This window comes from Anoplophora glabripennis, unplaced genomic scaffold (assembly GCF_000390285.2).
Source record: "Anoplophora glabripennis isolate ALB-LARVAE unplaced genomic scaffold, Agla_2.0 scaffold724, whole genome shotgun sequence".
NCBI lineage: Eukaryota > Metazoa > Arthropoda > Insecta > Coleoptera > Cerambycidae > Anoplophora > Anoplophora glabripennis.
This window is the reverse complement of record NW_019416800.1, coordinates 93026-110486: the sequence shown is the minus strand read 5'-3', so window position 1 is coordinate 110486 and position 17461 is coordinate 93026. Positions and strand designations below refer to the sequence as shown.

At 31.6% G+C, this 17461-nt stretch overlaps 1 protein-coding gene across 4 annotated transcripts in view; it reads left to right on the top strand.

The window, feature by feature from the left end:
• Positions 1-17461, top strand: part of LOC108913421 (synaptosomal-associated protein 25) — a 56002-nt gene that overhangs the window by 25850 nt on the left and 12691 nt on the right. For 3 of the 4 annotated variants that reach the window (XM_018718971.1, XM_018718968.1, XM_018718969.1), the window contains exons 4-5: positions 7401-7449; positions 14172-14289. In XM_018718971.1, coding sequence (XP_018574487.1) covers positions 7401-7449; positions 14172-14289 — 167 coding nt within the window. Of the gene's footprint in view, positions 1-6471; positions 6521-7400; positions 7450-14171; positions 14290-17461 lie in introns of all 4 variants that reach the window. The other variant, XM_018718970.1, reaches the window with a different exon arrangement.

The window sequence follows — 17461 nt, the reverse complement described above, 5'->3', positions numbered from 1 at the left end:
GTTGGACACAGCATCGTAAAAAATAAATGTTTGGGCAGGTATTGTCGAAAACCCAATTCTTGAACCTTATTTTTTGAAGAAAATTTGAATGGAGAACGCTACTTGAACTCATCCCTGCTTTAGCTGTTGTTTTTCCTAATCCACAAGATCCAGATATTCCTCATAATGACATATGGTTCCAACCTCCTCATTTTGCAATTGCTGTTCGACAATTTCTTGACTTAACTTTCCCTAATAAATAGATTGGACGCAGAGGTCCTATTGAGTGGCCATCAAGGTCACCGGATTTAACCCCTTTAGATTTCTTCTTATGGAGTTATTTGAAATCTAAAGTATTTGAATAGACCAAATAATCCTGATGACCTGAAACAGAGAATACGCCAGGAGATAAGACTTATTCCAGCAGAGGTACTTGAAAACGTTCAACGAGAATCAATACTTTGACAAAAATTTATTGAACTAACAAAACTGTTATAAAACAATTGCTATTTAAATAATGTTTTATGATTAAACTATCGATTATTACTAAACTCGATTATTACTAAAACCGCTGATTTTAGGGATATTGTATGTTATATAAAAGGTGTTCAGAATTTACTATACAATTCAAAAATGGCATAATATACAGGGTGTTCCATTAAAAAAATCAATGATAACTGCATGTTTTCTTCTTGAGACACCATGTATACAATTTTCTTATGTCAGAAAATCCGCAACTGAAAATACTAATCGACGTGTCCCAGCGTTTTTCCACAAAATAATTTCCTGAATTTTAAACATTTTGTTCCTTTCATCATGAACGCATTGTATAGTCTACAGATATTATTTATGCTAAACCACAGGCAAGATAACCAGTAAGATTAATTCAACCAACCAAATATTTAATTTAATTTAAATTTATTCAAAAAATAAACATCCGTCAGGCGATGCCCAATAACATGTACTTAAGTTAAGTCTATTATTAAGATATAACAAAAAAGTGAGAAAGGAATTAGATATAAAAAATAGAGGAAAAAACATACAAACTTACAAATAACACAAATATAAACAACAAGACAAAAAATTAATAAACAATATGAGGCAGGCATGGCTATTTAAATAATCCATTTTTTATGCTGTGAGTCGAACAACAGAAAATGTCGATATTATTTTCTACTTCACTGTACTTGGAGATAAGCTAATACAACAGTATGATGCTACAAGGATGTTATTTGATTTGAATGTTATTTAAAACATATGTCCAGTCCAAAATAATAAGGAGAGCCTTTTATATAAACATAATTTAGAAAACAGTCCTTTAGAAAGGACATGAATATTGAAACGTTCACTTAATAAAATCTGCCGAAAACCCTGAGGGGCATATGTATCATCTAGTAAGAACGGCTGATTTCATAAACCTATGATGTACTCTTTTCAAAGTTACAATTTGATTAGCATAAATTGAGCCCCAGAAAATGATTTAAAGTCGATGTCTTCCGCTATAATATCGAAAAGATTATCCCAAATTAGCAAAATCTCTAGCAGCATAACCTTTCACAGCATGAATCAATGATTTAATAAAGGTACTATGGTACTATTTAATAATAGTGAGGGTTGTTTTCGCTGTACAGCAAGAATAAAACGCTCTCTCAACGGTAATACTAAAGTATCTTATTGAAAACTCAGTTGTATAGAAAAAGACGTGTTGACGGGGTGACTGTTTGTTGGAGAGTCCCTGTGTGTGGAGTCGGTCGTAGGTATATGGGTACGCGTCTGGTCGCCAGCTCCAGTAGACCATTCTTAGAACGCTGGTTCGTCCGGCGGCGTCCTGCTGGCGCTCTTGACGTTGTGTTTAAAAATGGGTCACTTGCGAACATGTGTACCCACACACCCCCCTGCCAGTATGGATGTTATCACGGAATTTGCAGCCGGTCAGGGAAACAGACCCTTCTACCGGACCTAGTGGTAATTACCTTGGGTGTGGTTGGCACGGATAATGGGACAGAAGTTGATGGAAGGCTATTGTCCTCGTCCCTGGTAGCTGTCGCATCATTCAAACAATACGCCGGTTTGACTCTGTCTATGGACACTTTAACTTCGCGACCACGCAGTAGCACCGTGAATGTTTTGTCGTCGCGTTTGATCACTGTAAACGGACCATCATATGGGTTCTGTAGTTGAGTTTTAACGCCGTCCGCACGCACAAAAACATGTGTCGCTGTTGCCAAGTCTTTAAAAACGAATGCCGTCTTGTTGCCATGGCGTTTAACTGCGGCTGGACGTAAGCTTTCCATATGACGTCTGAGGTCCTTAACAAAATTCGCTTCGGTACTGAGCTCTTCGTTTGTCCTGCGGGAACGAAGAAATTCACCGGGTAGGCGTAGATGTTGTCCGTACACCATCTCGGCCGCGGTAGCTTGAATGTCTTCATTCCATGCTGCACGTATTCCCAATAGCACAGTGGGAAGAATGCTAGTCCATTGTTCGTTTTGGTGGCGTTCTTTACGTAATGCTTAAAAATGGGTCATTTGCGATCATGTGTATCCACAATAGTAAGTATATTGTGCAGTAAGTGCGGTAAGTTGTCCATTGCCCACGAGAGGCGGAGTTGAGCGCACGAACGAAGTAACAGCTAGCAGTGACTATAACAATTCTTGTTATAGTCGCTGCAGCTAGTTACCGACCTAAAAATCATGCGAAAATATAGGACTTATCCGTCATGAGTAATAAAAAGGTACTTTAATAAATGATTTGAATGTGGTTTTACAACTTCATCTACATATATATGCATCCCGCCCATTTTCTGACTGTTAACTGTATAATAATATTTTCCAGATACTTGTAAGTGACATTATTATATTTATATAAACAATAAACATTTTGCAGTCTAACACTAGCATTTAAACACTATTATACTGCATGCCAGATGCTTTGCTTAGTATGGTCTCGAGCTTTTGTTGTTCAGTGTTAATGTCCCATTGAAGATTTTCTCTGACCTGTACTGTATATAATAATTACTACAAGCACCGTATTTTCTGCTTCATGTCACCTACTTGTTTATATTTTGTTATCACCGGCACCAAACTGGAACAAAATATGGAGACGCACCTTTTTATGTAAATTTTAAATGCGTTTAGGTGCAATTACAATAAATATTTCTTAAATATGTAAGAAACAATCGATTTAAAAATAAAATTGTACGTATTTTCATTACAGTTTCGTTTAATTTTTTAATTTGATGTATCTATCTATCTGTAGATACACAGAATTGTTTAATTGGAAATGTATTAAGTAGATCTTATTTCTGTGGTAATATAAGAAACAATTCAACTACATAGTCATTTGTTAAAATTATATTTAATTAATTTACTAAAATTATTCATTTCATTCATAGCAAGTCCAGTTTTAATTATTCTAGCGGTGGTAGTCAGCAAATAAAACAGATAATGTGAAAGTGGTGGTTCATTAGTATAGAATAGGTTTGTTACTATTTGAGGTTCACAAAAAATGTTAAAATAAAAGTTGGCGAGAATGAAAAATATATTGTGTTAGATACTGGTCTTTTAAATAAAAATATTCCTAACTCAATATACAACTTCTTGTTCGACAAAAAATTGCTTAAAGGAAATTATTAACTTATTAATAAAGAAGTTACAAGGGAGTTCAGGTTCTTAGTACACCATACACATTCTTCGTTTTATGTTATTATTACATTTGTACTTTTACATTTTCCTAAAGCTTTCGTCTAATGAAGTCATACATATACTCGTCGACATCAAAATGACATGATAAAAAACAATTCAAAAGACAAGCTATTAACGATATGTAGGAAACCACTACTCGGTGGACTAAAGCAACCTAGTAAATATGTTATATTTCATCCATAGCAGTGAGTAATAATTATTTAAAGAGAAAGACAAAAAAAAATCAAAGAAAAAGTTTATATTATTTAAATTGTTAAATTATATATACGTAAATGTATGTTTTTTTTTCATTAATAATGTTTGGATATATTTATCTTTATCTTTTTAGATAATTGTTAATTGAAATGGGTGACATTTAATATTTTCACTAGATATCGCGGATTTAATTTAGTGCAGGACGGAGCCTTCGTTCGCGGAGTAGTTGTCTTTCAAAATCATTAATGGCTTGTCTTCGAAATTACTTTCTAGCATATAATGATGTTGGTTTCACTAGATGGGAATATTAGGAACATTTTGTGACTTGATTTGAATTTTTTTAATAGCTCTCAAAGTAAAAGTATACTTATAAATACCTATACAGTGTGGAACAGCCAAATGGAATAAATTCAGTAACTCAATTATTGTACAATAATCCCGAGATACGTCGATTGTGAATTCTGAAATGACATCCTGCAACGTAAAAATTTCATCCCCAAATTCGAGTGGCAGTAAATCCCCCCTAAATAAAACCCCTAAATTTTTAAATGGGAAGTAGGGGCTTGTGATACCTCATTTGAAAAGTATTTTCATTCAAAATTAAAAAATACTATGGTTTTAATATTTATTGCAAAAATTAACGCCCTGTTTGACGAAATTCGTTACAACAAACAAAAACATAAAAAACTATTTCAGTGTTCTTTTTCAACATTCTCAACTACAAGGAAGATATAAAAACATCAAAATTTTTCATAGCCAATTTTTTTGAAAACACTAGCTACTTGCTGTTTTATTTAATTGACAATAAATAGTTGTCAGTATTTTGCGTACTGTTTGAGTTTTGTTAACTGCAATTCCTAAACATGGTTTATTTAACAGAAATGCATAAAATAACAATTATAGGTACATATAGTTGGTTACGGAGATAGAATCACAGACCGAAGTTGCTCGCCTATTTCAAGAAAAATTTGCTGATTTGCCACCTATATCCCAAGGTACTATTAGCGAAATTGAAAAAACGGCAGATAAAAAAAACACGCTTCCAGTATAATGAGTAACAGTACCAAATTAAATGTACAACTTGAGTTTGAAGAAAACCCACATAGTTCAAGTCGACAAGCAGCTTCAGCATTGAATGTTTCCCATTCCTCGGTTATTCGCGTGTTAAAAGAAAATAAAATGCGTTAGATAACAATGTTATCCAACTAGAAAAGTTTCTGTTTTCTGACGAGTCCACTTTTACTCTTCGCGGTCATGTTAACCGTCAAAATTGTCGCTACTGAGCTAATGAAAATCCTCACTGGGTGAAATAATTACATACCCAAAATCCTGAAAAGGTTAATGTTCGGGCGGGGATAATTGGAGACCATGGCATTGGTTCCTTTTTCATCGATGGCAATTTGGCAAAGTTTCACAAGTTTCAGCCGATGTGATAGGCTTCCAGCAGAATGGAGCACATTACCAAATCAATGTCCGGCAATACCTCGACTTAACATTTCCAAATCGGTTGATATGGAGGCGAGAATCGCAGAATGTCCAGCACGTTCTCCTGATCTTACACCCTTAGATTTCTTTTTATTCGGATATGTGAAAAGTATGATATACAAAACTAAGCCACGCGATATATCTGACTTGAGAAGAAAAATAATGGTTGCTATTAGGTCAGTCACGCTTCAGATTTTGGAAAACGTTAAAAGACATTTTTATTTTCTATTAGGATGCGGCCAAGACGTTCAAGGAACTAATTTTGAACATCTTCGTTGAAATTAAGTCTCATTTTAGTTTGCTGTAGTGAATTTCGTCAAGTTGATGAATTTATTTTTTTACTGCTAATTTTTGCAATAAATATTGTAACCATAGCATTTTTGAATAGAGAATGAAAATACCTTTCAGATGGGGTATCACAAACCCTTACTTTCCAATTAAAAATTTAGGGGTTGCAACTGTCAGTCGAAATTGGGAAAAAATTGGTATGAAATTTTTACATTGATGGATGTCATTTCAGAATCCAAAATCGACCCGTTTCGAGATTTTTTATAAATATTTACAAAAATTGATATACTGAATTTATTCCATTTGGCTGTTCCACATTGTAAAATAGGTATATACAGGGTCGCTGTTATGTATGGAAACATCGATTATCGCCTAAACTAAGATAGCTTTGAAAAATCATAAGACATTTTAGGTTTTTTTAATCTATTACAATAAAGAATAATTAAGTACACAGGATCAGTCAAAAAGTGATAGAGAAACAATGTTGGTTTTTTTAATGGAAGACCCTGTACGTTATTCCATATTTTAATTCTCGAAATTCTAAACAAAATTCATATAGCACAACATGTACTTAAACTTAACCGTTTTCAAAATATCGAACTTTATAGTCCATCAAGTTAGATACTTAGATAGATATTTTAGATATTTTAGATATTTTACTACAATTGTTCAGTTAGATTACCTGCTGTTAGCTACTTGATCGTATCCATATTTAGTACAGTTGGTGCCTGAGTTGTACATATCACTGTAGTGATGCTACATGTTGTTTCTTTATGTTGTTTCTGTTGTGTGAGTTGCAATCAGCACTCTGCTGTTGTAGAGTACCGATGCGGGAACCACGACTTTGGAAATGCTCCATCATCAAGGCGGTAAGCTTAATGAACTTAAAAAGGACTTAACTCGATGGTTGGTGTTGCTGGGAGCTGTTTAATTCTTACATTGTTGTAGTCTTTGTTTTATTGCATATTTACGCATACGGTTTGTTAATTTTCCTAAATGAGTTGGAACCGCGGTGGTATGGGTACATGTTATTTTGTACAATAATTGGTAAACGAATTGCTTGGGATGCTACTGAAATTTTTCCTTTCAGGAATTTGCTGTGTATAATAACTTCCAAGCATTTTTCTGAAACTAGGGTACAATTTTATAAATTTGCACCTGATTAATTTATCGCACCTTACTTTTTTGTTTGTAAAATGTAAATAAGATGCATTTCGATGCAGCAGGTAATTTTGATTACGTTTAATCAGGACGTCACTCTGAAGGTTTTATTTAAAATGAAAATTTTTTGTTTCATTGCACAGTCTTTCATTGCTTACTACTTGTTTTTTTTTTTTATTTTGCTAATTGAATTTGATTTAATTTCTTCAAGAGTAATTTACTTTTTGCACTTTTTTAACACTGCACTTACTGAAAACCATAGAAAAATGAAAGCTATACCGTACACTGTACCTATATATATTCTGTAGATTTTTTGACAGTGTGTTTTACAGTCTTATAAAACATACAACGTACTCAGTACATGTTCTAAGAAACATGGATTACAACATGACTACTCGTATTAACATATTCCGTTTGAATTTTTTCCGATTTTCACTTAACTATGACAGCGTTTTGGTTTGGTGAACTAACTAGGTTGTCTATACCTCTCTCTTATACATATTGGACTTGGGGAAGGTACCTTATAGTGGCCTTAGAATTGGTGAGGGGTGTAAATTGGTGCCAGGCTAACCTTTTTGATGTTTGTAGAGCCACGAAGTTGGTATGAAGACCCTGGTCATGCTGGATGAACAGGGCGGTAAGCATTTATATTTCTTGTGTAATACCTTGTAATCAGTACCTGGTCGTACGGATGTGCACTCTCATCATTACAGAATATAAGGAGTTACAAGTTCCCTAAATTATATTCAAATCTTGCGTATTTGTTTCAAGGTTATATATTTTTGGTCCCGATGAGAAAATATTCTATCATTGATATTTGTATAAGAAAACTTTTTAAACGAGTAAATTCTTCTCATTCGATCATTTTTATATGGGGTAGAAAAATATATTGTTCACGCAGGAGAACGACGTGCCTGTTACAGAGTGTCAAGTTTTTCAAAAAAAAAAGTTCTGAATGATTGAACATTTTAAACAAATTTTGTAAATTTTAAGTTCTTGTACTTTTACATTGTTTTTTCAATGTATGTATTAAACTGATTCAAATAAATAAAAAAATCCTATCAGTGCCTAAATTTTTGGTATCAAAGACATTTGAGTTAATTTGAATTAGCTTAAAACCTTACTAAAATAAAGTAAAAGCACAAAAGGTAATAATGAATTAAATATCTTTAAAAAGGAAATTTAATAAAAATGATTTTTGGTTAGATAAGAGACAAATCTAATATTGTCTAACACTTTTTTTAATTTTATTTTTTTTTCTAAGAGTTTTCCGTTTTCTATAAAATTTAGTTCTATTAATTAATATTTATGAATTCTATTTAAAAGGAGGCCATATGGAAAAGCAATGCTCAAAATGCAGAAATACTTAACATGCGTCTATCGTGACAATAGTTGATCTTTGTCAAAGGTGATGTTAGAACAAGAATAAAATATATTTCTTTGAACTATTACATTGTTTAATTTCAATATGTCAAGGTTTTCAATTAATAATAGAGAATACCCCAAAAGTAACGCAGGATTTGAATTGTGCGCCATTTTCATTCGGAACAGTTGGCAGTGTTGTGCAGTCACATGTAGTAGTAAATACGTTGCGGTTAGACAAAATGGAGTGCGCACGATGAACGAGCGAGTGAAGATTGTGAAAATTCATTACAAGTACGGAGAGTGTGTAGCTGAGACTGTGCACAAGTTATGTGGAATTTTCGGTAGAAGGAAGGCAGCGAATGAAACAACTGGAAAGATTAGTTGACAAATTTGTACAAATAGGTTTGATTGAAGATAATAAAAAAAAACAGGATCAGTCACTGCAATTAAACATTTCTGCATCTGCATCCATTCAAGATTCAGTTAAGCTAGTAATTGAAACCAGACGAACATTTAATGCGCCGGATATTGGATGTTGGAGAATCAATACGTGGATGGTGATTTTGCTAAGAAAACCATCTTTAACGACGAGACATATTTCCATCTTAGTGGTAATGTGAACAAGGAAAACTAGACCAGGGCGGATCTGTTTTGAGGTGGATATGAGTGGGAAGCTAATTTTTTCTGGATTACCTTCAGTACAACCCACCTAATAAAACTGTAGATCCCTAGATCTGGGCGAGGTCCGGAACATTTTCAAAATTGCAAAAATTTTTAAAAAATGTAAAAAAAATACTTATTTTATCGTGAGTTTTTTTACTTATATCTTGAAACCTGCATTTTGGAAGAATATTGAAGAGGAAAAAAGTTTTATAATTTTTGAAAGAAACTAAATTGTAAATTGACAAATGTAATCTAATTGTGTAAAAATTAAAAAAAAAACAGTGTTAACTTTAAAAATTTGCTGTGGCCGTCCTAATCAACCGATTCCAATTTTTCAAAAACCATTTGAAAGGCTGAGTGGTCTTTTCTATGTGAAAAAATTTTCAAGTATCTAGATGCTTTATTTGAGGCTGTGCAACATTTTGAGTATTCGAAAATTTTTTTTCAAAATTTTTTTCATAAAATAATTTTGCGAAAACTATAGAACCGATTTTAATGAAAATTGGTGTGTTGTTTTATTATACTCCAAAGTTTTTTTACCAACATTAGAATGCCCTCGGAGCAATTAAAATATTAAAAAAAAATATCCAAAAAACTTTATTACTTTGCCTTTTTTTCATCAATTATTGCTATTTGGCAACATCGGTAATAAATTTAAACATTTTTAACTTACAGTATATTGTGCAAAATTCAATTCTAAAACTATTTTTCCTCTTCAATATTCTTCCAAAATGCATAGGTTCCAAGATATAAGTAAAAAACTCAGATAAAATAGGTATTTTTTATATTTTTTAAACATTTGAAAATGTTTCGGACCTCGTCCAGGTCTAGGGATCTACACTTTTATTATGCGAGTTGTAGTGAAGGTACTCCTGCAAAAATTAGCTTGCCCCTCTTACATTCTAGAAAATTATCAACGAAATTCAGCCGCAAGTATGCGGAAGCGTGATACAGAATTTTCTTTAAATCAAGTATGCCAAATGAGTCGCGGAGGACTGCTTTTTAATTAATAAAATCTTTTTTCATCATACGAAATTCTGCGTTTCTTTTGGGAGACCTTTTAATTAGAATATCAGTTCTATAGTTGTTTTTCGCAATATCATCATCAAACTATACATTGTTTGACATTATTTGATTGGATTTTTAGAATTTTTTTAAATTTATTTAGATTAGGTACCTTAATATCTGAAATAAACTGAAATCTTTTGTAAAATTTTTTAAATAATTCTAAATTTATCTAAACGTATTATCTTTAAAAAGTTGTGCAAAAAATATTAAGAAACTATTTTCGTACTAATTTAAACTTATATTTCAATTAGGTATAGTGACAAATGTATATTTTCTAATGTTGTGCTATGAATGAAAAAATGAAAATGTAACCAGAATACCCTACATCCATGCTACTAGTTTGAATTGACTTTTTTTTTTTTCATAATCAATGCTATTTTATTATTGTGTGCACAGAAAATTTCGTTTTAATGATTTTTTTAAAATTTTCATGTTTCAAAAACGAACATTTTATCGGTACATGCTTATATATGAAAATGTTCTTTTTTGACAAAGAAAAATACATCTTAACCTTTGATACATTGTTGTGATACACCCTGTATTATATACTTTTTATAATTTTTTAGATAATTCTAAATAATGTTAATTTATACCCAGATATTGGTTAGTTATATTCTTGATAAAAAAATCGCTAGGTAAGCCTTCCTTATTTTGAACAGAATCTTGTAGCTTTTTATATTTTCGTGGTGTTAGTTACATCTGGATACCTTGTACATATATTTAAATGGTAAGTCCCAGGACTTGCTGTGATGGGGATAATGTAAAAATCAGAATTGGTGCGAGATATTTTGTCGATGTTACTTTTTCATTTATAATAATGCGACGGTACGGAAAAGTTGAACTGAATTGAAAAGCACCTCGTGCCTATTTTGATTTTTCTGTTCAAAGGTCACGGCTTTAAAATGAAAAATACACGATATTCTCAAAGGATGAGATCAAACATTGAACAATGAATACCCACAAAATAGTTTCCATATGATCATACCCTTAAACATACTTATACTAAACGTTTATGATTTTTCAACATATTTTCAGTATAATTTTTACATAAATACAAGGACAATTTTATAACTATGAAAAGTAGATCTACCTTTTGAGAATAGTATTTTTTTCATTTTAAAAGTGATTCCTGGGGAATAATTACCGAATATCAAATCACCCGCCATTTTCGTTGATTTAGTTCACCCTTAGGATCCAACTTAACACTAATATACATATTTTCCTTCTAATTTGATAACCAAAATCTGTAATGGACCAAAAAACAAATGTGACAACAGTCCGGGCAGTCTACAATTCCATTAAAAACACTAAATTCCACTAAAATCATAAACTCGACTCGAACATAATTTGCTTTTGTTTTTGTTGTCGCTGATTTGTTGACACCGATTTACACGAACCATACTAGAATTGCTTATAATTTTTTGTTTGTTTTAATATTTAGCTTTTAATATAGGATGCTTCAATGAGGTAACTTTTTAAACACATACTTCATGGTGGATAAGAGTAGGCGTAACTGTAGATGATTATTTAAATAATAATGTTTTGATAAAAATACAATCTGCGTTTAGTTAATTATTTAATTAAGTTTTATATATTCAATAAATGATTAAAACTTGCTGTGTGTTGTACGTAGATACTCGTATCATTTTCAATTTATTATTACTTTGTTAAAGTTCTACTTAATGAATGCTTTGATTAAAGTTTTTTTTTATTGTTACGAAAACTGTATAATCAGAATCTGTAGATTGCTCGGATAAAAAGTCTTTTGGTAAAACTGATTTCGGTAATTCCACCAGTATGTGTCATTTTTGTTTCTGTAATTGCAAATAATAAGGTTCTGAAGATAAAATAGATTATAGAATGGATTAATAAAAAATATGTTTGAAGATGAATGTTGTGGTTCTTAAAGTAAGGTAAAACTTGTAAATATGCAATAAGATATTTGACGTTATTTCTGATGTTATGATTGTACACACTCTGGAGTTTTTGTAATGGAGTAATGGTATAATGTCACTTGATATTTTGTCACCTTGATTTATTTGCTGGTACACTTCTATTTGCACTGATTAAAGTATGTAGGTAATTACTTTATTTATAATGAGAATAATTTATTTTAATTGTTATTATCACCCAGATAAGGAATATACACATTTTATTATATTTTTAAACAATAAACAATTGTTATATTTTTCATTTTATGTACATATTTCTGCAGTATATTTTAGCATTATAAGTTGTTTAATGTTCTGTTTAAGAAAATTAAATCATATATGGATTATTAGACATATTGAGAATTCAATTAATTATCTGATATTATACATGGTGTCCCATAAGTACATACAAGGAGCACCAGCGGATTCTACACTCTAAAATATTACGATTTTAACAAAACTTACCTTACAGGGCGTCAAAGTGATACATTTGTTTTAATTATTTATTTACAGAATTACAGATATTGCCCAAATTTTGGGTACCGGAGGTTCTTTAAGGCGACGAATTTAAATCCGATAATTTTGCTGTTAATTATTAGAGGGCGCCACTTGCAGCACTTTGGATGTTTTTAAAATGTTTTAACCTTTTTGATCCTCGGTATATCTGCCTCTGATATTTTGTTTCTTGTCTACGTAAAAAAGATACTTTGCAAATGTCGCTACAAGTAACCATTCTCGTGATATTCACCTTTAAAGTTTCGAAATTGAAATTGACAGTCGTTACAGAAAATGTATCGCCGTGCAAGTGGCGCCATCTAATTAGTAATAGCAAAAGTATGGTCTGATATGAATTTGTCTCCTCAAAGAATCTCCGATTCCCAAAATTTGTGCAATATCCGCAGTTCTATAAAGTTTATTTAAAAACACATTTTTTCACTTTGACACTGTATCTTTTTAAATATCGACATTTGGACTAAGGTAAGTTTAATTAAATCGTAATATTTTAGTGTTAGAATCCGCTGTTGCTCCATGTAGCATTACTTATGGGAATAGAATTATAGAATTTTTTTCTAATAAATTACGTTTACAATAGACTTTTTTGGTCATATCTTTCATTTATTATATCGTCAATTCCCAGAAAGCATCTACCAGATAGCTATGTAAAAAATTACAAGGCGTCAGTTTAACTAAATTTTAAGTTATATCTGACGAAACAAGACGATAGAAATTGTAGGATACTAAAAAAATTGATACTTTTTGGACTATGTATAAACTTTACAACTTTGTGTTGGATTTACATAAAGTAGTCTACAAAAGATTCAGTGTATAAAAATATTTTATATGACTACTCCATTGCAGAATCTCATCGCTCAACAATTAAAATATTGACAAATGATACATAGTTGTGAAAATACTCTTATGTTTTAGAAATCAGTCAAAAGACTCATGTATACTGGACTTTCTTCCATACATATTTTTGAGTACCTGCCCTTAGAAACATTAACAGCAGTGTGGTATATTACAGCAACAACTTTTTTACTAATTCAATATCTATATGTGCCTAACTTGTAGTCCAAAGTAACAAATGTTTTTAAAATGTATCACGCTTTATTAATTTTGTTGCTGTAATGTTCTACCTATAGTATCTAATAAAAAATTTCCTCTCTTCCTTCCCTAACACTTCATTTTTCATACTACTGAAATTATTTGTGTATAATACGAAACCTTATAAAACAATTTGCTGCTTATAATTATAGTACATAAGTGTAATTTATTTGATGTGTTTGTGTTATGTGCAAATAATTTCTTTACCGACAATAGATACCAATTTAAATATTAATGGATAATAAATACATGATTCAATCAAAGACAACAATACATTGATGGATTTAACACTATCGAAGTAAGTTGACACTCTACTCACAAACTTTAAACGTGTTTTTCACACTCTCAATTCTCTTGATTCTGCGCTAATGCCAACTTCTCTTAAACATATATTGTCAACTGTAGCATGTACATTGATTTCAATGAAGACTATAGTTAGCTTCTAATGATACTAGTGGATTAGTGGTCCATCGAAAATTCTTACAGATACACCTGCGTTGCAGAAGTGGGATCTCTAAGATCAAGGAGCAATTCCTGAAATGTGTTTTAAAATTTTGGTGCGCTTGGTCTGTGGGATTTTTTGGTGGAGAGTACGGTAGACTAGAGCATGCGCATGCTAGTTTGTAATAACTCTGACACGAACCAGAATACACGGCACACTAATATTTTAGTGTAACCTGCGAAAAGCGCGTTTTGCAAAAATTAAGCGTTGTCTTGTCTTGTGCAGAACAATTGGACAGGATCGAGGATGGTATGGACCAAATCAACACCGACATGAGGGAGGCGGAGAAGAACCTTACCGGTATGGAAAAATGCTGCGGGCTTTGCGTTTTGCCATGTCAGAAGTAAGTATGTTCAGAAAATTACACATTTTTGGAAAATGCAGTGTGTAACAGCGACAAATAAAACATTTTTACTTAAAAGTTTCCTAAAGACTACACAGGTACACCATTCATTTGACTCTAGCAGTCTAGGTACCTGCACTTCCATCTCATTCTATGTTAAGTGTGTTTTGTTGTTGATATGGACATTTTAGGACTCGAGTGAAATTTGTCCAATTGTCTAATGCTGGATGTGAAACACTTTGTTAATCATTAACCCGGTCAAAGTAGTTCAAAAAATGGGGGTAAGCTTACAATTATTCGCATAAAGATGAAAATTGGTACGAATGTTGGGAACACCATTATAAATGAAATGTGAAAAGTCCCAATCGATCCCACATTTGCAAAAAAATTTATTCAAAGTCAAAGTTCGCAAATATGGGGTTTTTGCATTTTTCAGCTAAACGATAAGTTTTATCAAAAAAATAGGTCTGACAAAAATTGTGCATCATGCAATTATCTGTAAAAATTGTTCTTACACTTTTTTCCTAAGAATCACCATTTCTGAGATATAGCGATTCAAAAAGTTGAAAAAGTTGTGTTATCCTTAATATGCACATTGCACACGTTTCCATGGCACCTGTGAGGTAGTGCACTTGATGAAAGCGGTGTGAATTATGAGTAATTGTGGAAAACTATTCGTCTGATTGATAATTATCTAGTGGAACTTCAAGTGTAATGTCTTCTTCTTCTCCTGGTAGTAGTTTTTATTTGTCTGTCTTTTCAGTGTTAAGGTTTTTGGTTAGACAAAACTAGTTTCATAAAAATAACTCCTATTGGCACTAGGTTTTTATAATTCATTATTTTACATCAATTCTTTGACATCAATTTTTTCAATCACAACCGTTTCATTTCCAATATTTGAAGAATTCCGTAGGAGGCAACGTCACTGTTACACCCTGCATGGTATTTGTAAATATCATAGCTGTATTAGAAAATAGGTGTGTTAAAAAGTAAATGAACAAAATCATCAGTATTGCATACTAAAACCGTCTTGTATGAAATATTAAGTGATTCTTTAATATATTTTAAGAAAAAAAAAATCTATATAGAAAAGGCCCCTTATTGAAAAATACCGAATTTGAACTTGTTTGTAGTGAAAATATTGGGCTAGTATAAAAGTAAATCGTTTAGAAAAATTATTCAATCTGAGTTAAGAACTGATCCCTTAAATTGGGACAGTCGTAAATCGAACCATTTGCATTTCTGTTTTATCAATTATTGAAAGTGATATTTAAAATATGTGTTTCTCTATATTTTGCATTGGACCTACAGCCGAAATTTATTAAATTTTAAATCTAATAGTTGTATGCATTTTTCTGAAGCTCCAGAATTTTATATCATATCAAAGAAATGAACACCGGAAAGGTCAAACTTTTGTTTTTTTTTTGTTTTTAAATGGTACAACCTACATATTTTTAGATATTTGGGTAGAACATATTTTTATGGTTATTAAGGACATCAGGTTTGAAGGCTTAGTTTCTGATAGAAAGAGAGAAGTGGTCAAATGATTGTCTCGTATACATAATATCGATTTTTTTGGCTCTCAATGCAAGAGACAGATAATTCAAAACTTAAATTACTGTAATTGTAATGAAGTGCTCTTTTAAATATGTAAAGATATATAATATTATATTTTGATATGTTCGTTTCCGCACGTTTTACAACATATTCATTTTGTAAAATAGAAAAACATTGTTAAATAAGAGAGTTGTATTAATGTTTAGGAACTTATTATCAAGATTAAACAAACGAATATCGCAAGTATGTCAAAATTAATAGACTTTTGTTTTCTTTTTAGACGGAACACCCTGCATATTTGGATTACTTATACCTTACGATTATTTATCTTTACTATCCCCTGCACCCATCCCCCTTACTATTAGAGACGCACCCATCAAATCTTAAGCTACTTCTACACTTGGCAAGTTTACTGTAGGAAAGTACTTGCGGCCACTAAACTTGTCATGTGTAGACATGTGTGGGATGGAAATCAGATAATTTCATTTTTGAACACAACAACAACGAACAATATGAAATATTGTGGAATATAAAGTTAAAACAGAAATATTGACAATTTCACTTGCAACAACTTTAACAGCAGCAGGCACTACGGCACTTGGAGCCATTTTCTTTTTAACACTTTCCAAATAAACTTGCAAATATGTAAACACAAAACAACAAGCAAGTTTAGTAGTGGCAAGTACTTTCCGCCAGTAAACTTGCCAAGTGTAAACGTAGCTTTATATCACTATAGTCGTCGTAAGAAGATATTCTATCTATGTAAAAATACATATTTTAACGTATTTTTTTGTATAAATAGTAATCCATAACTCAATCACTTGTGAAATAACGTGTCTTTTTACAAAAACAAAGCCAATATATAATGTAAATGATCACACAGTGACTTTGATATTTACAATGAAAACTAGTAGTCCAGTCATTATAGACATGGAACAGCCTGTTTTTGGAAAAAAATACTATTAGAAGTTTTTCTGCGAAATATTGTTCGGAAATGTGTTATAAATAAAATATCAAAAAACCAACTCGAGACTAGTTGAGAAACTTTATTTAAACAATGGTCAAAGTTATGGAAAAGTGGTTTTTTAACTCGCGTAAAAAAACTGTTATTCATAGCGAAAAGAGGTTTATACAAAAAAGGTAGGTATTAAATAAACCTTTAAAATGAAACAAGTCCGATTAAATTCGGATAATTTGTTTATGCGCAAGAGCTCAAAAATGGTCGAAAATGGCCGTTTTTTTCAATTGTTAATAATTAGTGCAATTTTCATCGTAGACACTTGTAATTCAGGATTTTTTAGGCTTTTTACACCCATAGGTGAAAATTAATTTTGAAAAAAATTAAATTAAGGGCCCCATATTCTTTAAATAATGTTTTCCGCAAAGACAAATAATTTCAAACATTTAATAACTGAATAATCTAAAGCTTATCAAATAACAGGAATGTTATGTCATGCCACCTGAGTATTTTCAAAGACGCAGCAGTAAAACGAATAAACAGGTGCAAAAAACGATCAAACCATCAAGGTTTTAGGTACTGAAATCTACGAAAATACTAACTTTTTTATATATAATTCCACATGTAAATATTCTTATAACATTTACTTGCTTAGTC